The sequence below is a fragment of the Oryzias melastigma genome, linkage group LG4 (assembly GCF_002922805.2).
Source record: "Oryzias melastigma strain HK-1 linkage group LG4, ASM292280v2, whole genome shotgun sequence".
Taxonomy (NCBI): domain Eukaryota; kingdom Metazoa; phylum Chordata; class Actinopteri; order Beloniformes; family Adrianichthyidae; genus Oryzias; species Oryzias melastigma.
The window spans coordinates 6,960,781-6,982,415 of record NC_050515.1 but is presented as its reverse complement, the minus strand read 5'-3'; the positions used below and the strand labels follow the sequence as shown (position 1 = coordinate 6,982,415).

Sequence of the window (21,635 nt, the reverse complement as noted above, 5' to 3'; positions counted from 1 at the left end):
AAAAGGCATAAAGACCAATTTTTATATAAACAATCATCTTTTTAATTGTGATCTAAAGGTTAATAATCAGCACATAGAACTAGGAAAATCTGTCAGATGGAATAACTGCAATTTCTCTACTTGTCCCTTTAAGTTTTCCAGTGAACAAAAAGCTTCAGTATTTCCAAATGACCATAAAGGTAAGAATTCAGCATTTTATGAAAATAGGATTTATTATTATTGGTAGTAATTTCAAACTAACAAAGTTCCTTGTATGTTTCATCCAATCAAAAGAGCCATTGTGGCATTCAATCATCGACGTGTCGGCCTTTAACAGGCTGTGACGTCATCAGTGCGGGACCACAAGTGATTGTAAAACAAATGTTTTCATTTAGCCTAGTTAAAATTTAACAATTTACACGTATTTGAACTTAAAATAAAAATGATTTAAGAACATTCTTAAATTTTACTCGTAATTTATTTATTATTTTAAAACAAACATAAAAGATACACGAAAACACAAACCGGGCGGTGAATTCACGATTAAGGAAAACTGCAGACGATTCTTTTTATACCACAAACAGACGTTTCTATAACAGAGGATTAATAGAGTATTACAAGTTGAACAAAATAAAAATGTTACTGAAGATAGACTCACAACTCCCTCCGTGAAACTGTGCACTACTCCTCCTGGTTTCACATTGAACTCCACTGTCTTCGTCTTCTCAGTTGAAGCTTCAGCCGCAAAAAACGCCGCAATGATCACGCATGAAAGTAGAAACGCCATGTTATGAATGTAGAAAAATCCAGGGCTTGCCATTTCTTTCAGTGCTGGTGTTGTGTGTCGCTGAAAGCTAAAACCGGAGACACACAGAGACCCCGTCGACTGGTAATTACGTCACAAAAGGAGAGCCAAATCGACATAGAATTGCACCACAAGGGGGAGCCAGAGCACCACAAAAGACTGACAATTGATTGGAAAAGTCATGTGGATTTACAGACAAGTGAAATATGAATTATCTTTGTTAAAATCGTGTGCCCTACTAACTACCAAACTAAATAAAATGTCAAGTTAAAATGTTTTTTTTTTAAATTTTACAAAAACTACAATTTTCAGGGGCTCACCCTTCAGTTTGGAATCCATGAAAAGCCCAAAATGTCCTCTGTAGAAAAGAAAAAAATAGTATGCAATTATCAATAGATGTTTAGGTTTAGAAATGTCTTATGCAGAGAACACATCTGCATTGCTGTTGTCTAAGAGAAATACCATAAAAAATATTTTTTTCATTATTAATACAAAGACAAAATGCATATGTTACTGCATATGCACTGTATTTAAAATCAGTTTATTTAAAAAAAAAGCTGTCAAGAGCCTAAAAAAGGAACACTTGACAAATAAAATGATTCATAAATTTTAAAATGCAACTTATTACTAGTTTAATGGTGTATTTGAAGCAATAAAAACAAAACATAAGATTTTTTAAACCCTGGAGAACCAAAAACTAATATTATTCTAGGATTTTAGAGTTCATTTAGATTTTTTTTTAATTTTGTTTGTTCATTTTAAGTGGCAGCAATCAACAGCAGCCAAAAATACAAAATAAAAAAAAGGAAAATGAAGATATTGAATCAATTCATTTGAAAAAGACCTAATTGTGTTCACCCGGGTTAAAATCAATTTCAGGCCTCAAAAATGTCAATAATGCCAATTTATCTGAACTGTACTAATTGGGGTAAGATATAACAAGAATAGAACGGACAAACATGAAACTGAAACTTATATTAAGACAAAAGCTGTTTGAATTAGAAAACAGGTGGAAGACAAAATGTTGTTGAACAAAAAAAATCTGCTTTAGTCAAATATTTTAATTGTCTTAAAGCATTTGGGAACCTTTTCCACTCACTGGTGTGTCAAACATCATGTCAGGGATTCTGCAGCAAACATTGTTCGTCTTCGTCCTCTGTTTTTGTGCAGCATTTGGACAACAGCAGATGGTAACTTTCTCATGTCTGCTCCAGTCCGTCTGCACGTTTGGGGTTCTGACCTCTCCACAGCCGTAAAAACAAGCTTTGCCTGAGCCATTTAAGGAAAACATGTTCGAAAGGAGACATCCCAGCTTTGTCTGACACTCATGTGCAAAGCCTGGAGCCTTTTGAGCATGCTCAGAAACAACCCTGCAGCTCTTCACTAACTCACCTCCTCAAACTGATGACTGTCAGAGTCATTTTCCAGGAAATATTTCAGTTAATAAATGATTCGTTTCAGAAGTAAAAAACACTGGAAATTATAATTTCTAATTTTTCCTAGGTAAAATGTACTTTTCCTCTCTTAAGTTGTCAGACTGTGTCAACAAATAGAAAAATATTGATTCAATTATGAATTTCCTTACTTTAAATATGTTATGATTCAGAAGTAAACAACCACTGAGGAGGTAAACAGAACATTAGTGTCCCCGCATGAGTTCAGGAATGATGTCAACTCTTATTCCAGACTGTGCACACATGCAAGGGAGCAGCAAAACCCAACATTTGGTGTTTTTGAAAAATGCTTTGGAGTAAATTTGATGTTTTTGTTTGCTTTGAATGTGATTCTGAAGCAGCTTTGTTGCTCAAAAATGACTTTAAATTATGTTTTTTCTGCTTTAAATGAAGAAAACAGAAACTAATCAATCATTTTGATTCGGATTTAAAATGTTTTATGTAAAAAACAAACATAAGAGATGCAAATTGCAAAAAAATTGTCACTTCATGAGAGGTTACCAGGTGATGTCTCACCTGAGATGATGCTGGCTGCCATGCTTGTTGTCTCAGACGTCCTCCTGGCTCAGCCTCACAGACGATGGTAACGGCTCCGTCCTGCAGTCACTGATGTCAGGAGTTTGCTCCGGAGTTTTCCTGGCCGGCAGTGAATCTGTGGAATTTCTCTCCTCCATTCCATGGACGGGGATTTGCCCGTCCGCCCTGCCCTTTGAGCTTAGCACGTCGGCTTGAACTGAGCAGGAAGAATCCGACCTGAACTTTTGTTTGTCCTGCTCACATCTGAGGCTGCTGTCTGAGCCGAGGAATGAAGCAGTTTTAGTCAAATTACTCAGTGTAAAAACATCTGATTAGCAGCGACCTGGAGGGACAGAGGAAGATTTATTTTGTCAGCTGAAGTGAAAGTTTTATTTCAAAATGTTCTTCTTTTTTTGTTGAAATGTTACATAAAAATCCACCAGTGAGAAGGTGTTAGAAACTGGAAATGCAGAAAGAAACAGCCTCTAGCTTTTTGAGAGTGAATAAATGTTTCCCTCTTTACTTTCCTGCAGGATGCAAAACATTTAGGAAAATCTCTGTGAAGTGATGTGGGCCTCATTCTTGTCCAAAATAAAAATTAGTACATGGTGGAGCCAAAAAGCAGGCGATGAGGCAGAAATGCAAAAAGTTTAATAAATAAAATGTATCCAAAAAAAAGGTGAAAAATGAACTAAAAACAGACTTTTACATTAATGATAATGAGCATAAATCAAAACAGCAAACAGAATTTGACAAGAACCAAGAACATTTTTTAAAAAGTACCAAAAGTGGGCGTGTCCAAAGTCCGGCTCGTTCCCAAATGTGACTTTTGTTCAAATTTCTAATGGGCCTTAAGCAACATGTGTCAAAGTCGAGGCCCGGGGGCCGGATCCGGCCCTCGTGGGGTAATTCTATCCGGCCCTCCAGATCATTTTATTATATTGTTATTGATGACCCGATGACATCTTGTGTTCATTTATAACTTGTATAATTTTGACTAAATATATTTTTATGGAGAGTAAAATATTGAAAGTTATTTAAGGTTTAAATTGATTTATTCCGGAATAATATTCCTGCCTTTTTATTATTCATAATTATGTTAAAAGTTAAAGTTTAAAAGATTTAAAAATTGGCATTCTGCTAGCTTTTTTGGCTATTTTGGCATTTTCTAAGATTTCTTTAGGCTATTTTCAAGTTTAGCTAATATTTCAGCTAAATGCTGTTTTGCTAATTTACGCTTTTTATTTATTTTTAGGCCGTTTTGGAGTCAAGCTAATATTTACATGCAAGCTGTTTTGGGTAATTTAGGCTTGTTTCAGTTTTTGGGGCTATTTTGAAGTTTAGCTAATTTGTCAGCTACATGCTAGCTGTTTTGGGTTATTAAGGCTACTTTTCTCCCCTTTTTTGGACTATTTTGAAAGTTAGCCAATTTCAGCTACATGCTAGCTGTTTTGACTAATTTAGCCTTCTTTTTAAAGTTTTTTAGGCAGTTTTGGAGATAAGCTAATAATTTACATGCTAGCTCCTGTTGGTAATCTAGGCTTGTTTTCAGTATTTTAGGCTATTTTGAAGTTTAGCTATTTTTAAAGCTACATGCGAGCTGTTTTGGATAATTTAGGCTTTTTTTCAGTTTTTTAGGCTATTTTGAAGTCTAGCTAATTCTTCATCTACATGCTAGCTGTTTTGGGTTATTACGGCTATTTTTTCCCCTTTTTAGGCTATTTTGAAATTTAGCTATTTTTAAAGCTACATGCTAGCTGTTTTGGCTCATTTAGCCTTCTTTTTAAAGTTTTTAAGGCAGTTTTTGGAGATAAGCTAATATTTACATGCTAGCACCTGTGGGTAATCTAGGCTTGTTTTCAGTTTTTTAGGCTAGTTTGAAGTTTAGCTATCTTTGAAGCTACATGCGAGCTGTATTGGCTAAACAATTTCTTTTTTTGTTTGTTTTTTAGGCTAATTTGGCATTTAGCTAATATTTTAGCAGTCTATCAGCTTCAGTGTTTTTAGCTATCAATAGCAGCATTTTGAGCTATCAGCACTAGCATCTTCAGCGGCCAAATTCAGCTTCCAGCATCACACTAACATTTAGTTCATCTGGTTCATAATTATGTTAAAAGTTACGTTTTTAAAGTATGAAAATTGTAGTTTTAGAGTGTTCAATAAATGTTTATTCTGTTCGACCCGCGACCTAAGGTGTGTTTTGGATTTTTGCCCCTTGTGCGATTGAGTTTGACACCCCCCTCTTTAAGCGCTTGTCATAACATCAGTAATATGTGGCCCCCAGCACCGTTCAAGAACTGTGAGTACAATTTTTTTATTGTGATTGGATAAATTCAATTTTTGTCATGAATCTGCCCCCTGTTCCTCTGGATCCATCACCTGAGTCTCCACACTACGTTTCCGTCCCATCAGCCCCTGCTGCCACTCCCAAAAGCCCCACAGCCGTTTTCCATTTGCTATCACACCCAGTGCGAAGTCTTGTTTGTGTCAGTCTGCCTGCATTGCTGAGCATTCTTATCCTGACCTGATCTTCTGTTTCATCTACTTCGTTTGCCGCCTGCCCCGACCCTTGGACAGATTTCGATAGATTTTATTCTGCAACTTTCATGATTGAATAGTAAAAAAATGAGCCACTTTTGACATCAGAAAAGCTTTAATAAATACTTTAATTCCACATTAAAACAACATTCAAAACAAATGCTAATAAATTAAAGGGGACATGTTTTTTAATTGAAAAATACAAAAGATTAATTATTTTATGACATAAAATTATTATCTATAATCTTCATAAACTGATTTATTTCCACTCAATTGATGCAAATTGATCATAAAAACGAAAAGTCTGAGAATTAAAAGCTGACCAGCGATGAAGCAGTGTCTGCTAAAAAGCCGTTTCTCTTCCTCTCAGCTCCTGACAAACATGAAAACAGTTGAAATTAGACATCAACAGTAATGATTAAAAAGTTGTCATTGTGTTGGTGCTTACACAACGATCCTGCAGTGTCTCGCCTGGACGTGGCTGCCCGTGTAGGTGATGTCACACCTCACCTCATTGTTGGAAAAATCCGACTCCTGGACCAGTTGAGACGGGTTCACCGTCACCTAAAACAAAATAGCGGAAACGTCAGCGCCTCGTTTTAGATGTTGTCAACACCAGGTTCTACCATCCCACCTTCAGAACATAGTTTCCAGGAGGCACGTCAGTGATGTCGATCCACTGACAGTCGATGTTGGCGTGATACGTATCATAGCAACCAGGACCCAGCCCCTGGAAATGACACAAACTTATACTTTTTTGCAAGAACGGAGAACAATTTAAAAGAAAAACAAAGAGACGGACCTGAGTGTGAGCGGTGCACGCAAACCGCCGCCGGACTCCTGGGTCACAGGACGTGTCCTCCAGACAGAAACTGGCTTTGTGTCCCTCAGCAACCGTCTGTCCAGTGAAAACATCCAGCAAGTCATAGTTGCTGAAGGCCTCCATGCTGTGGTAATGCCTGAACACACAAGATCCACTTTACATTGTTAATTTGTTTTTTTATTGTTATTATAGTTATTTTCTGGCCTTGCTTGATTGCTGCTACACAAAATGAACAAACACACACAAAAATAGTCAAACTAACTTTAAAAAAACAGATAATTGTTTTTGGGATCTCCAGGGTTAAGTTTGTCCGTGCAGCCGGAGGATTCAAGGAAAAATGAAGCATTTTACTTTCAAAACGGAACTGTAAAGTAAAAACAAAGAAAATAAAATAAAGTAAATCAAAGTCAAAGTAAAACTTTTTTTGTGCGCCGTGAGCAACAAGAAATCCATATTTGAGCAAATTTAAGGCTTTTAGGTGCATATAATAAATTAGTTAGCTTTGATTTAGTTTTGGTTTGTTAGGTTTACAAATTTCTGTCTGACTGTAAAATAAACTTTTTTTCACTCACTTTTTCACCAACTATCACATTTGTCCAATAAGAGGAACTTTTATGTGACAGGAAGTCTTTTATTTTGAAAGGAAGTCAAGTAAACCTCAGTCAAAAGTTAAATGCAAAAAAAAGCAGTTTTTTCTTTATGTTTATCTTTTATTTATGTGATAAAATTTAGATTTATGATGACAGTAGCAAGCACATTAACATATATTAGGGTTTTATTTTGTTAAAGTTAGACTTTGTGGCTCCAATTGGGTTATATCGTCAGTGAGAAATCAATCTAAATCACCCTTTAAGTGTTTAAATGCGATCTATGCCTTCAGTTGGTTTATATAACTCTACCTCACAGTTTTTTTTAAACAGTTTATTGCTCAAATTTGTATTTTTTTTATCTTTCATGCATGAAATATTTACATTTTTCAACAAACTTAATAAAAAAAACTCGGAACCTAACAGTTTTTTCTATACAGAGTTTATATTAAACTGTAGAGAACCCATTTCAAGGGGCTTTTTTTTGTCTTTTTGTGTTCGTGAAGATGAATGAACTCACTGGTGACAGCTGTGCCATTCCCACTCATGTCTGGGCTTCAGTGGAAGGAAGTCTGCAGTTCCCTGGTTCTTCACACGCTGAGGAAACCGCAGCAGAACTCTGTAGTCCAGGTCGCTCACGCTGTGGTGGTACGCAGACCTGCAGGAAATGAGAACATAAGCTGACATGCATCACCTCGTCATACGTGTCCTCCACGCTGACACAGGACTCTCTGTCCAGCTCTCATGGCCTCAGCAGGTTCAGCTCTATTAATCTGTCATTTCAGAAAGTGTTTTCCTTGTCCGCACAGATCACAGAGGAGAGTCTCGGACAGCTTCCAGGTTTGTGTCCGTCCTCTCCGTCACTCCGCTGTCAAATCCAGGCGGGCCGGGGGCCAACACAAATCCTCCCAGGAATGATGCTACTGTTGAAATCTGACATAAGTTCATATTTGCATGTGTCTGCTAACGGTTTTAGTGACTCACTGGGTTATTTCTAAAGGACAACAGCTGCCAAACAATGAAGACATACTTAAAAAAAAATAAAAATTAAGAGTTTCAGCAAAATAAAGCACCTGGAAAGACAGTTTTCCTCCGCTGCACAGCGAAGCGCATACATCTGCACTCTCTGTATGTACGAAGCTGCTTGGATGTAGTAAGGGTCTGGGATCAGATCTGGAAGACCTGGACAAAGAAATAAAACTGTTGACCCATGTGTGCACACTACATTGTCTAAGTTTGTCATATTGGTGAAAAGAAATGTGAAATTTAGCATCATATTTGGGACTTTTTTAAAAATACAAAATGTTTAGGGGAGGGGCTCTGGGAATTGTAGTTCTGGTGGATTTAAGAAAATGACTTTTTCTCTGGCAGTCTGGAAGATATAAAATAGTTTTATATCTATAAATATTTAAAATTACATTAGACCAGGGGTGTCAAAGTCAATCGCACAAGGAATCTAACTCCAAAACACAACCTAGCTTGTGGGTGAGCTGGATAAACATTTATAAAACACTCTAAAACTAAATTTTTAAAACTTTAAAATTGTAAATTTTTAACATAATTATGAACTAGACATATAGCATTACCTGTGATAGATCTAGTGTGAATGCTGTAAGATGAATTTGGTTGCTGAAGATGCTAGTGCTGATAGCTTAAGATGCTCAAGCTAATAGCCAGCTAAAATATTAGCTAAATGCCAAATTAAACTGAAAAAAAACAACTTAAGTTAGCCAAAACCTCCTACATGTAGCTGAAAAAATAGCTAAACTTCAAAATATAAAAAAAACCTGAAAAAAGCTTAAATTAACCAAAACAGCTAGCATGAAACTGAAATATTAGCTAAACTCCAAAAAATCTTAGTAAATGCCAAAATAGTCCAAAAAGCTATCAGAGTGCCAATTTTTAAAACTTTTAAACCATGACGTTTTAACAAAATTATGAATAATAAAAAGACAGGAACATTATTACATTATTACAGAATAAATTAACTTAAACCTCAAATAACTTTTAATATTTTACTCCCCATAACATTATATTTAGTAAAAAACAAGTTAGAAATGAACACAAGATAACATCGGGCCATTAATAACAATAAGATAAAATGATCTGGAGTATTACCCGGAGGGCCGGATCTGGCCCCCGGGCCTTGACTTTGACACATGTGCCTTAGACTCTTACAATGATTTTAGTGGAGCAACATGATCAAAATAACGAGATTTAGATTATTATTTAACATAAAAACCAGTGACCCCTGAGTGAGAGGATTGTTGACCTCTGACCTCACCGTTGTGGAAGAACCTGGTACCGTAGCCGGTTCCTGGAGGGCGCGTGTCCAGCCCGTTCCTGCGGTCTGGTGCGTAAACGTTGTAGAAAACCGAGTTCCTGTGGTGGATGCTGTGCGGGTCGCTCGCATCCGTCGTGTCCGCGGCTCTGGGAGGAATCTGGACATTGTTGGCGCTGGACGGTTCTGGAGGAGACCCGCTGGGCTGTGGAGTGACTCTGTTCAGCGCGCGCGCGCTCTGCGCTCTTGGAGCGTCTCCTGAATTGGTCTGATGAGGGAGTGCGTCCTGGTTGCTCCACGCCGGGATGGTTGATGAGTTTGAACTCTCGTGCTCGAGTCCATTGACTCGGTTGCGCTCCGAGTCCCGCGCTCTGTCCTGCGCCACATTGGCACGTTGCGCACCGGCTTCCCCTCCGGGTGTGCTCCGGCCTCCCCGCGCGACTCCGCTGCCGGAGAACTCCGATATGTCAGTAAAGGAAGGAGCCAACTCTGGATGGTGTCTGCGCGTGCCAGTTCGCACGGAAGCGAGGAGATACTGACCCACATCAGTGTCAAGAACCGAGCCGTCCGTTTGGCTGCTTTGCTCCACAGGTCCGGTTCTGGTGGGTCTGCTCGGAGCTGCAGGTGTCTCCTGCTGTTGCGTCGTCAGCAGAAGCTGCGTGCGCCTCCGGCTCTGCGAGGGCGCGTGGTACTGAGTCCCGGTGCTCAGCAGGCTGAACACCCGACCGTTGTTCTCCCACCGAATCCGATGCCTCCACGGTCCGAGGCGCGCGCCCGGAGGATGCTGAGCGCTCCCCGAACCCAGCAGGACATGAAGGAGAACGAGCGCGCAGCCGAACCTCTCCATTGCAGCGGTGCCAGTGAGAGAGGAGCTGCAGACAGAAAGTATTTGGACAATTTTGGAACGTGGGAGGCGAGGAGGCGCGCGTGTCATCATTGGAGGGAGGGCTCGTTTGGTCTGGGACGGTCCGGTTCATTTGGAGTTAAAAGACAAATTGAGAATTTAGGATATTTGGAAAGATCTGTCAAAAACTTTACTGGATTTTAAAGTTTTTAATTTGGCCTTAAAATTCTAACCTTGTAGCAGATGCTGCTTTCTTATGCTGGAATGAGGAACATTTGATCCTCGAATTTTATACAAACTGATTACAAATTATGTAAAAATAGACTGTTTCTTTTTAAAATATCTCCAACTATAATTTTTCAGTAAAAATCAATCAAATCAACTTTATTTATAAAGTGTTTAAACACCGCCAACACTGTTTCAAGGCGCTGTAGCTACAATAAAACACCAAGAACAATATTAGATAAAATATAAATATAAGAAGTCAAACAAGGTATAAAATCAGCATTTTATGCAGTACTTTTCATACAAAAAGTAACACAAAGTGTCTCCATTTCCTTAGCTACATAAAAAAAATATCTTTGAATTTTTGAGGGTCTGCAGACACTTAATAATACTTGGATTGTCAAATTAAAATGTGAAAAAAAGAGTTAAATTTGGAGTGGTCAGACTCTCCTTGTGTGAGACACATCTAACATCAACAGGAGATGGAAGGAATTTATTCATAAAATTATTTCCAGATTTTTTACCACAAACTGTAAACAAATTTCAAAGTAAACAGCAATATTGTTAGACAGTTTAATGCCAATCAGTCTCACGCACAAAATGACAGATTGAGTCGGCAATTGTGCAATGAGTTTCATCCAGATTGTGTTCTTGGGGAAGACTCTTTGTGCTAATGTGGGGACACAAATCTGGGTTTCCCTGAGCCTGTCCCCAGCCCGGATAAAATACAGGGTTGTATCAGGAAAAATGTAAAAAAAATAAAAAATCTGTGACCGACTCATAAGTGGTTCATACTGTATATAAGGCTCCTGTTTGTAGTTAAATTGGTAAATTTTTAGTGACAAATTCCTCAAAAAATAGATAAAAGAAGCTATTAAACAGAAATTTGGCTCTTTAGTTTAACAATATTGTCTGTTTTTATTTACATTAATGGGTTTTGTGGATTATTAGAAAAAATATTATTATTTGCTGTTTTACTCTGAGATTAACAAACTGAATTTATTGCATATAAAAGTGGGATCTACAAAGAAATAGCATTTCAAGCCTGTATTTAGAAGATTCACAGGATTTTTTCTAATAAAGTTAATTTTATCTAATCTTCAAGTGAGCCTCAGAACCTGCACCTCACATGGAAACAGCTTTTTCACCACAAGGTGGCAGTAGAGCCCCACTCATTCTTCTTCAATTGCTTTAACAATCTTTAATGTTAATTAATAAAAATCAAATTAGGGTTATATAAATATTGCTTTAGTATTTCAGGGGGAGGAAAATGTGGGACAAAATAATTCCATTAGAGTTTTTATTCTGCAGGAACCATCTGAAGAAAAGATGTCATGAGATGATCCACCCATAAGCTGAAACCAGGCTTACAAAATCAGTAAACAACGTTTTAGATAAGAGATCTACAACTTTTAATGCTAAAAGAGACATTTTGGTCCAATTTCTTTGTGAAGTCCCATCGTCTAGGATTAATATTTTTTTATATTTTTTATATTATTTATTATTGTAGTTATTTTTTACATATTTTTGAATACAAGATCCTTTCAAAATAAAACACAACATGCTAAAAACCCTCCTGCGGTGGCAAGTTTACTTAAATTAGAAATGCAAGAAAGTCAAACATGATAAAATGTATCCAGAATTAATATACATATATTTAATTATATTCATTAAAAATTTTGCCAGCAATTACTATTTTGCAAAAGTGGATAAAAATGTTTTAAGCTTATTCAAAAAATAAATCACACTGACAATAGACAAATTAAACTTTAACATCAATTCTAAGACATTGTAAAAATCTAAACATAGACTCAGACCCACATTTGGGGGAAAAAGGGGTAAAACAATGTTTTTTTTGTAAAGTACTTTCTGTTATGTGTGCATGAATTGTTTGTTTTATTAAGTTTAATTTAGTTTAACTCATTAAAAGAAACATATTTTTGGATTTAAGTGACCTTAAAAGCCCTGTCACTTTAGTTTACATTTAAAAGTTATAAACTGATATTACTATCAGAAAAGGAAATGCACATGGTAATTAATATTAAGAGATCAAAGCGCGGTTATCCGGAGCTAGTTGATTATTGACTTAGAAGGTGAAAGGCCGCCCCCTTTCCCCTCATTTTGATCCCGTCCACAGCAGAGCAGCCTGACGTGCACGGAGCTTAGAGAACTATTTGAAAGGCATCCACCATCCAGAAGAAGTCAAAGTCTATCTAAACAAAAAAAACCTCAACACAGGATATAAATACACCCAGCACTCAGAGACTCTTAGCAGTCGAAGTATAAATTCTAGAGTGAGTGTTAGAAACGGAGCAGGAGGACGTGTGACTGTGTGGAAAATAATGACATGGCTGGACTCCAGCGGGCTCACACTGAGGAGTCTGATTCATCCACTTTGTCAGGCACTCCTCCTGACACATGATTAAAGCGCTCCTATTTTTATTTACACCCAGATTCCAAACTTTACCCTGGAAAGGAGTAGCCAAAACATAGGAGAAGAGCATTAATCTTGTGAATAAAATCCATAGGAAGTGGTAAAATGGTCATTTTTACCTAAGAAATGTTATTCTAAAAACAGAGTTCTATACACACATAAAACAAAGCTGTTGGATAGAATTACATCAAACTGAATGTTTTACTGTCCCTTTGCTAGTTTTAAAAAAAAGTTTTTATTTTTTAAGCTTTTATGTACATAATCATAGTTTAATTAATTAAAGTGACAAAAAACTATTATAAATAAGTTGAAATGACTCATTTTAGAGCAAAATTTGAACAAAGTAAAAAATAATATTCGGCCAAATCTAAATAAATCTTCATAAAGTCTAAAACTAGCACTTTTTTAGAAGGGCTGGGCGATACTGTATAAATAGTATTGGGTATTGATTCGATACTGGTCAGTATCACCGATATCGATACCAATATCGATATTTTTTGTAAATGCAGTAGATGTGACATGAACTTCAAAATCTCAATCTTTTTTTTTTTTTTTTAGTTTGCCTTTTTTAATTTACTTGATAAGATTTTCAATTAAATGGAAAATAGCTTATTAAAATAAAAACTTCTTGAAATAATAAAAAAGTGAAGAAGTGAAAACAAAACAGTCAACAAAACAAAAGGAACAATTAACTTTGATACAAAAATAAATAACAATAAACAACAGACAGAAATATATATAATTTATAACTTATTTGCCTTTAAATAGATCAATAAAAATAGGTGAAAAGTAACTTTTAAAAACATTGCAGTATTTAGCATTTAGCATACAGAAAAGTTTCTAAGAAGAGTAGAACTATCATTATCTGTAGGCCGGTATCGATCCGATACCAACTTGAGATCGATACTAGCAAATTTTTGGATTGATCCAAAATATAATTTTTAGAAACAAAAATCCACATTTTTGCTTTGAAAAAATTGATAGTGTAATTTATTGAACTTTAAATTTTACATCCTTAAAATTGAAAAATGAAATTAAATTTTTTTCGTCTTAACCCTTTAACACCTGAGGTGACGCTTAAACACTAAATCTTAAACTTACTGCAACTTTTCATCCGTTAACGCGATAATTCCAGGAGATTCTGAAAGAATGTTAAGGACTTTATTGCTTGCATCTTTGATTTTTGTAAACTCTAGGATTTTTACAATTTTATGCAATTGATGCAATTTTTCAGCTCCATTAAAATAAATTGGAATTTTTCAAATTTCTTAAATTTCTACAATTAAAAACATTCAGCATGTTCGGGGCATTCATGCTTGTACTTTTGGAATTGGTAAATTCAATGTAAATTTTGACAATTTACATGATTTTTTTATGATTTTATGCATTTTTTTTAAACGCAATTTTACAAATGTTTTACGCACTTTGTAACCTATGCAATATGGGTATCAAATCATTCAGCATGTTAACGACATCAATCCGTCTGAGGTTTTTAAAGCTAATTTAACGTTCAGCCAAATTTAGGCATCTAATTAAGTTTTTTAGGCTAATTCTGAGTTAAGCTATTTTAGCAACGTGCTAGCCTTTCTGGCTAATTTGCCATTTATTGAGGTTTTAAGGGCTAATTTGGAGTTAAGCTAGTATTTTAGCAACGAGCTAGCTTTTATGGCTAATTTGGCATCTATTGAGGTTTTTGGGGCTTATTTTGAGTTAATCTAGCAATATTTTGATTTTTTTAAATAAAATTATTTAAATTCTTTGTGCACTTTCTTCAAATTATGCAAGTTTGGTATGAAGTCCTGTACATTCATGACATTCAGCAATTAAAATACATTTCTTAAGCATCTTCAGCAAAAAGAATTCACACTAGCACTATCGCAGGCGTTGCAACTTTTCTAATTTTAATAATAATTTCCTTATATTTAGATCCTAGTTCCTTAACTAGGCAAAACATTTTTGACTGTGCTGATTCTGAGAAAAGCTTAAAACAACTTCAAATGGTTTGCTCAAGTAAAGAGGTGACAGTTTCAGGCATTTTGGGATCTTTTAATGAGCTAAAAGGAAAAATAACAAACATAATGATGAATAAATGACTAAACCAAATTGTCTGACTCACTGGTGGAGGAACTGGGTCAGGTTTGTCCAGGAAAAGTGTCTAGACTGGGTTTGTTTTCACTGTAAAGAAGCTGGACACAAGGAAGCCACTGTGATTTTCATGGTGAAACATGACAACCGCTGGTGTGTTTGCACAAATCATAAAGCAAAACACAACCTTTGCAGCTGGACTGCACGCCAGACATTATCAGAAACAAATGGTTTGTCTTCCTGCAGTCATCATCACACATACTGCTGTCATTTTTAGCACCATGACTCCCTGCAGGCGAGGTCGCAGCTCTAGACCACCTGTTAGGACGTCACTGCAGCCACCTTGTCACTGCGTGTCCTTCTGACAGCCACATGACGGATTACATGAACCCGCAGCTGAAATACCTGTTACGGTAAGAGGAGTCGTTTGAAAGGCAGGTATGACGGGGCAGTTAGACGACCTGCAGGGAGGTACGATGAGGCGGGTTGCAGAGTTTATATAACTCAAATACTTCACCTCAAATAGCAAAACAGTTCAACATTATTTTTAAAAAATGCAGATGCATGTCCAAACTTGTTTGGAGAAATCTAAATAAATAAATGCATGGATAAATCAAACTTAGGATAATTAGATTGGAAATTGATGAGAACTCTTCCACAGCGGTGTGTTGTGACCTCTTTAAGTTTTCCACTCTGGCAACTATACTCCTTCAGGGAAATCATTTTGGCAAAATTTAAATATGGAAACACAAGGAAGATCAACAGGTGCCATAAAGCTTACGCTGAAGATTCCCGCTGTTAGTTCTAAAGTGAGTAAAAAGACATTTGTTTCAAGAAAAGGTCTTCCTTTATTGTCTTGTAAGATAATTAATCTTATCTAGAATGTTTTCTGATAGCTAATAATCTTAATTTAACCTTAACCTTGTGCTAGCTTTCTGTTACCATATACAGTGTTAGTGGGTCTTAAATTGGCTTTGAATTACACTGAAACAAAAACCTTTCATCCATTTTTTTGGTCATCTTTATGTCATACCTTGTTAGACTTCCTTATCCATGGTAATGTTGCATTTATTATATTTTTGTTGGTCTCTGGGCCTTTAAAAAAATAAGTATGCCTCTAGATTTTAATAAAAAGAGAAACAAAACTCAAGAGAATCATATAAATGAAACAAAAGTTTTTGTGTTCCTTGAATTTTACTGAGGGATTTAGAACACATGTCTGAAATTAATTTGCTTGATCTATATTTTAATTTTAAAATAATGAACTCTAGTAATATTATGGGTCACATGCATATTTTCTTCAAGAACATTCTAATATACATATATATTTTTGTCAGCAATACAACTTTAATACTAATAAACACAAACAACCAACAAACCAAACCAATAGAAATCACGTACATCTTCCAAAAGTATTACAAAGCTAAACCAGAAAAAAAGTGTGTGTGTGGAATTAGTTTATTTTGCTTTTTTGGAACTATACTGGACAAACATCTGAAGCTCACATGATGGGTAGAGGAGGAGGCTGTCGGTGTGTTGGCTGAAACCCACAAATGATCTCAAATTAGCCTCTAATTATTATTCTTTAAAGTTATTTTATATAATCTGGTCAAAATTGACCCTAACACCAGAAATGTCATAATTTCAACCAAAGCATTTCAGATTAAAAAAATAAAAAACTATTTAATTTTGTGGAAATCACGGTTCCTGACAAAGTGAAAAGGCCTCAAAGGATAAAATTAACTTTTAGTGATTATTTTGTGCAGTAAAAAAATGAAACTTAAGGAAAAAATATTAGAATTTTAAGAATTTTTGACTTCTTTCTAGGGGGAGTTGTTTCAGTGAAACTCAATTATCTAATGGAAAAGACTGAAAGTTGATAATACTTTTTAAAATTATAATTATGCTTTACAGTATATTAGCTGCTTAATCCTGTTTATATTCATTTTTTGCAGACTGTCCATTTTTATGAAATGTCTATAGTCAGGTTTTTGACAGCATGCATCTTTGCTACCGTTTTATTTTGATTTTATTAGTGTTATTTCACAATGTAAATACATTTTATATTTAAATTGTTTGAACATTTTGGTTGTTTTTAAATCTTTAAGTGATACAAGTGTACGTTAATTTGTATCCATAACAAAAACCATTAAGACGGAAAACAGAATTTGCTTTTAGTTGAAACCAATAAACAAAATTCTTAAATTAATTTAATTTCCCTTAAACAGATAATTTAAAAAGGTAAATTTGAAATTCTACTCAGCACTTACTTTCAATCATGCCTTAACCGTTTCATAAGAAATTATATTATTGAAGCCGAATTTTCCTCGTCATGTAGAAGATAATGTTTGATTTCATGCATTTGTTTCAATATTTGCAGATAAATTATTTTGTCAAAAATATAGATTTTTTTTTTACAAACCATTTTATTTATTGAAACATTAAAATATTCATGAAAGCTGAATAAAATTTAAAAACTTCTGTAAATTCTTTTAATGATTTTTTTTTTTCAATTTTGTGTTTTATGATGTTCCAAGTCTTTATGCTCATATATCTTCAACACTTATGTGAAACCCTCATTTTGGTTTCTAATGCACATAAAATGTAGTGCATCATAACAGAACCAACAATTGAGTTAATGTTTGTGAATCTCTATTTGAATCATTTTAATCATCTGAATCCTTTTGAAACAAACATCCTTAAGAACCTCTGGATTATAATCCCAATTTAAGACACTAAACCAGGAAACCAAAACCAAATGATAAAACATCCAACATAGTTAACTATTAAAACTTCAAATATTAGACAGAGACAGTAAATATGTTTTGCAAAACATTTATTTTGCAATTGGAACCAAAATGGTCCAATAAAAGTCAGTGGTCTGACAAATATGGAAGTGAGATCAAATGTTATCAAATAAAAAACCCCAAACACTTTGACAAGTTGGTAAAAAGATAAATTAACATTGTTTTCTTCCTATATACAAAATTCTTAATAAAAAACAAAAACATAGATGCTATTTACAAATCCTGTACAGAAGAAGGGGCATTCTTCTTGCTGAAAAACAAGAGACAAAGAGATTAGTAATGGTCATTTTTCATCCCTACAGTCTGAAAAGTGTCAAACTACCAAGACTCACCTATAAACGATTGAGCACGTTGTTCTGAATGTCTTCATAGACCTGGTTGTAGATCTCCTCTTTGGATTTCAAACCATCCAGGTACTCTGCAAACAACAAAATCATCCCTTTAGAGAAAACAGGGTCTTCTTATCTAAATCTATTAGGTTTTATTTGTTACACATTGATCAAAAAAGTAATTCCAGGTATGAGCAAACTCCAGCGTACCGATGTTCAAGCCGCTTTCCTCCATCTGCTGTCTGTGTTTCAGGTACATGGGCCACACATGACCATCAAACAGGCCGGGGGGGTCGGGGACGGTGTATTGCCTCGTACTAAAAATGAAAATTACAACACACAGCATATAACTACCAAGAAAAAAAATAATCAGACTATGTGGGGTCTGTTGATAATAAAAGTTGAGTGTGGTCACCTTCTCCTCCTTTTGCAGTCCTCGTAGGGGATGGCGATGTAGTAGCACTTGTCAAAAACATCCAGGAGGGGCCTTTAGGTGAGACGGAAAAGGTGATGAGTAATCACATAACAGCTTCCATATTAAAACGACTGTAATTACACAACTGTTCCCGCCGCCCCTTATCGCCATCACTGCAGAGCGTCTGACTCACACTGCTAGGACAGAGCGTACAGTCGCTTCTGCAGAATCTCTTATCTATTAATGCAGAGGTCAGTGCTGCAGGGGGTTAGAGTATACCAACCAGTGTAGAGCACGTGACTTGGCACCAGTCGCCGTCCTTTTAATCACTGTTTCCCAATTACTAGCAACTTGCACGGCTCATATTTTTTAATTAAATAAGTCGTATGAACATTTCTTATCAAATTAGAGATTCACTTACGCGTAGTTGTAAAGCAGAAAGCCCTCCACAATCAGGATGTGAATCTGCTCTTTGTCGCTGGCCACGGCGGGGACGGGGGACAGGCTGACCCCATGCGAGCGGGCAAACTTCACAGGGTTCTCCATCCAGCCCTTTATCGTGTTGGTCATGGCCTCCATATCCAACGCTGTGATCACTGAGGAAGTAAGGAGATAAAGAGAACAAACAGAAGATAAGAATACACACGAGCAAACGTCGGAGCCGACTAATAATGTTGGCGTGTATGTGAACCAAATAGTGCTGGTGTGTGCGTGCGTGGAGCTAAATGAATATGAGGTAAACATGGAGTCACTGGCAGTCTTCAGTGGAATCTTACCATCCCATTGTTTAAATCCGTCCTCCCCGACTTGTATGTGATCGGGTTTCTGAAATAACAGTGACCAATAAAATATTGCTGCATCCTAACAGCTAGGAAATCTTGAAGAAGTCACTCGCAAGCTTGAGTTGTAAGTCCAAACAAAATAAATAAAAGGGGGGAAATAAAGGCAGCAGCTATGAGCATGCGCAAAAACACAGAGTAAAAGGAGATGTTATAAAGTTGAGATTGGGAAAAAGGATAAGAACTAAAGACAATATAAAGAAAAAAAATGTTAAAAACTACTATTAGTCCTTAGATAGTAAAGGAGCTAAACAATAAATACAATGTCAATATCTATAGAAGAGTAGGGGGATGGGAGGCTAATTTCCTCTTTAGCCCACACCACAAATGAGAGGGAAAATTTGCCCGGCAACAGCCAAACAAAAGCCAGACATTAGCATGACACTTATTGAAAACAAACCTTGAAAAAGTCATCCTGGTGTACCACACAGCAGTTGGGCAAAGTCTTGATCAGTTTATTTGTCAGAGTGGTTTTACCACCATTTGTGACACTGTTAAAAAAAAAAAAGAAAAAGAAAGAAACTGGTGAGCAGCTAGCTTCTTTTAATCATGTTTTATGGTCAAAAATGGAGGCAATCCAGTGTTTACATTCGATTCTTGCCAAAAAGCATATAGATAAAGTTTGAAACATCACCATAAATGTGTCGCATATTAGTTTTTAAGTTTTAAATCTAATAAATAGATCCTTAAATAGGTCATATTTATGCTAACTCAACATTTAACGGTTTGTTTTGAGATTCAAAGATGATTCTCCCTCCATTTTTTAACCGAGTCACGCGGTGATTTTCAAAAGTCCCGCTCGATTTATGACAACAAACAGACCGGACGTGACACCGAGAGGGCGGGCGGTTAAGAAAAAAAATATATTTAAAGTCAAGATTATTTACTAATTTACCATCTCAATATATAGTCATTTAGGTTTACCTAAATGTTAATAAAAATGTTATAATTAATTACGAAACACAATAAGAAGCACTAGACTGGCTTTACAATATATGACAAGATCTAAAATGAGATAATTCAAACTGTAGAATTTCTCACACAACACGGATTTATTCACAAAAATCTGGACACAAAAGGTTTGAATACGACACAAAACAAACGTACCCTCCGATTCCTAATATGTACTTCATCGTTTCGTCTTCTTCTTTCTCCGACTCTTCCTCGACGAATAAAGAAGAAAATCAACAAAATATAGGTTGAAAAGAAATCCAAAAACTTTCGAAGTCCTTCGAAAGTAAAGTCAACTCCTTGGTTTGTTTCTAAAACTCTCACGAGGGTCACCTCGATTTATATTAGCTGATGTCTGCGACGTCACGGCTACGCAGAGAAGGGGCGTTCTCGTGATTCTGCTCGTATTGCCCTCGTGCGACGTGCCTCTCTGCAACAGCCAATCAGATTCAGTCCAGCTCCTGCCGCCAGCCAATCGGAGTCCAGAAACCTTTCCACACTCTCCCTGCAGCTGCTGCGGTTTGTTCCACCTGACGGCTCAACTTTACACTACTGTACCACTAATAAACCTCGTGAGGTAACAACTTATGGAAAACTACCTTTGATGGAAGCGCATTGATATGCTGAAATGACACATAACACACAGAAATATGATGTACTACTAAATATAAACATTACTATATTGATTAAATCTACTTGGAAAGTAGGATGTGGGATATTTGAAGGAAAAATGGGCATCCACAAATTGCACTCTAACTTAATATGTTTCATTAAAGCATCACTCAATTAGTAGTAGTAGTTTTAGTAGGCTAGTTGTAGTAGTATTACTCAAGTAGAAGTCTGTGTACTCATTTATCCGGATTGATTCCATTCAAAAAAGTAGGTAAAAAGTAGAAGTACAATAAACAGGTATCCACATATCCTGTATTTAAATGACTTACCAGAAACAATTCTGATTTATAGTTTAAAAAAAGGGTACAATTAATTCAGAAATTGAAAATTGAAATAAAAGTAAGTATTTTACTGTGCTACTGTGATACAATTGCTAAATAATTAAATACAAGAAAGCATGTTTTAGACTTATTAACCACTGCAAAACTTTAACTGATAAGAATAAAATTAAAGCAGAACTTCCTAATAGTTTTAAGCTGACTGACAAATTATTTCATACTTAAACCTGTTATTTATTTGGCAGGGAGTATGTACGGGAGCATTAATCAAAGAAAAGATGTTCAATCTTTTCTCTAATAGCTATTTTCCATCTGTAGTCCCCAAGACATACAAATACAAGAATTATTAGTAATTTGCATAAAAAGCTACAATTATTTCTCATAAAAAAACGAGAGATAGACAAAAACACAGTAAAAACTTTTAAAACATACAACATATTTAGTAATGTCATGTCTGTTTCGTTAAAAAAAAGTATCTGTCTCAGAGATTTCCAAATCCCTCCACATCTCACATGTTGATGTTAATTGCAGGTTTTTGCTTTATAATAGTTATGCAGACAAAGCTTAACTATAACTTGTACCTACTCTTTATACTTCCTAAATCAGGGGTCTGCAACCTGAGGCTCCAGAGCCACATGTAGCTCTTTTACCTTTCTATTGTGGCTCTCTGATTAAAGCAAGACAAAGTTTGTAAATTTTAAAAACTTTATTTTGTACTAGTATTATTTATTGTGCTGACATATTTTAGACATCAGATTTTGTGGAAAATTATT

General features: G+C 35.7%; 3 protein-coding genes across 4 annotated transcripts in view; all 3 read right to left on the bottom strand.

Moving 5' to 3' along the window:
* The window catches only part of mydgf (myeloid-derived growth factor), a 9,028-nt gene extending 8,132 nt beyond the window's left edge, over positions 1-896 (bottom strand). The window contains exon 1 of the mRNA XM_024278786.2: positions 638-896. Within this exon, the coding sequence (XP_024134554.1) occupies positions 638-799 (162 nt within the window). The 5' untranslated portion in view covers positions 800-896. The remainder of the gene's footprint in view (positions 1-637) is intronic.
* Positions 897-5,337: 4,441 nt separating this feature from the next.
* On the bottom strand, positions 5,338-10,232 carry loxl5a (lysyl oxidase-like 5a). Its single transcript, XM_024279196.2, has 7 exons — positions 8,987-10,232; positions 7,776-7,884; positions 7,223-7,360; positions 6,095-6,251; positions 5,927-6,022; positions 5,741-5,856; positions 5,338-5,665 (listed from the first exon to the last, which is right to left on the bottom strand). Exons 1-7 carry the CDS (start codon positions 9,918-9,920, stop codon positions 5,659-5,661), a joined length of 1,557 nt encoding a protein of 518 aa, XP_024134964.2. The 5' UTR covers positions 9,921-10,232; the 3' UTR covers positions 5,338-5,658.
* A 7,158-nt stretch (positions 10,233-17,390) lies between these two features.
* mibp (muscle-specific beta 1 integrin binding protein) lies at positions 17,391-20,262 on the bottom strand. Of its 2 annotated transcripts, XM_024279082.2 has the most exons (8): positions 20,069-20,256; positions 19,362-19,452; positions 18,899-18,947; positions 18,544-18,718; positions 18,123-18,194; positions 17,918-18,024; positions 17,711-17,796; positions 17,391-17,628 (listed from the first exon to the last, which is right to left on the bottom strand). In XM_024279082.2, the coding sequence occupies exons 1-7, from the start codon at positions 20,092-20,094 to the stop codon at positions 17,711-17,713; spliced, it is 606 nt and encodes a 201-aa protein (XP_024134850.1). In that variant the 5' UTR covers positions 20,095-20,256; the 3' UTR covers positions 17,391-17,628. The 2 variants fall into 2 exon arrangements, with proteins under 2 accessions (XP_024134850.1, XP_024134852.1); XM_024279084.2 differs by lacking the exon at positions 18,899-18,947 and having other exon boundaries at positions 20,069-20,262.
* Between the last annotated feature and the right edge of the window lie 1,373 nt (positions 20,263-21,635).

What these genes read in the sequence shown, in the direction of transcription:
- mibp (XM_024279082.2), bottom strand. Translation starts at nt 20,094, where the DNA reads ATGAAGTACATATTAGGAATCGGAGG. An exon ending in CGGATTTAAACAATGGGATG is followed by an intron (nt 18,719 to 18,898) that starts GTAAGATTCCAC and finishes TTACTTCCTCAG; the next exon opens with TGATCACAGCGTTGGATATG. An exon ending in GACTGCAAAAGGAGGAGAAG is followed by an intron (nt 18,025 to 18,122) that starts GTGACCACACTC and finishes TTTCATTTTTAG; the next exon opens with TACGAGGCAATACACCGTCC.
- loxl5a (XM_024279196.2), bottom strand. Translation starts at nt 9,920, where the DNA reads ATGATGACACGCGCGCCTCCTCGCCTCCCACGTTCCAAAATTGTCCAA. An exon ending in GAGGAAAACTGTCTTTCCAG is followed by an intron (nt 7,361 to 7,775) that starts GTGCTTTATTTT and finishes CATTTCCTGCAG; the next exon opens with GTCTGCGTACCACCACAGCG. An exon ending in GAATGGCACAGCTGTCACCA is followed by an intron (nt 6,252 to 7,222) that starts GTGAGTTCATTC and finishes TTGTGTGTTCAG; the next exon opens with GCATTACCACAGCATGGAGG.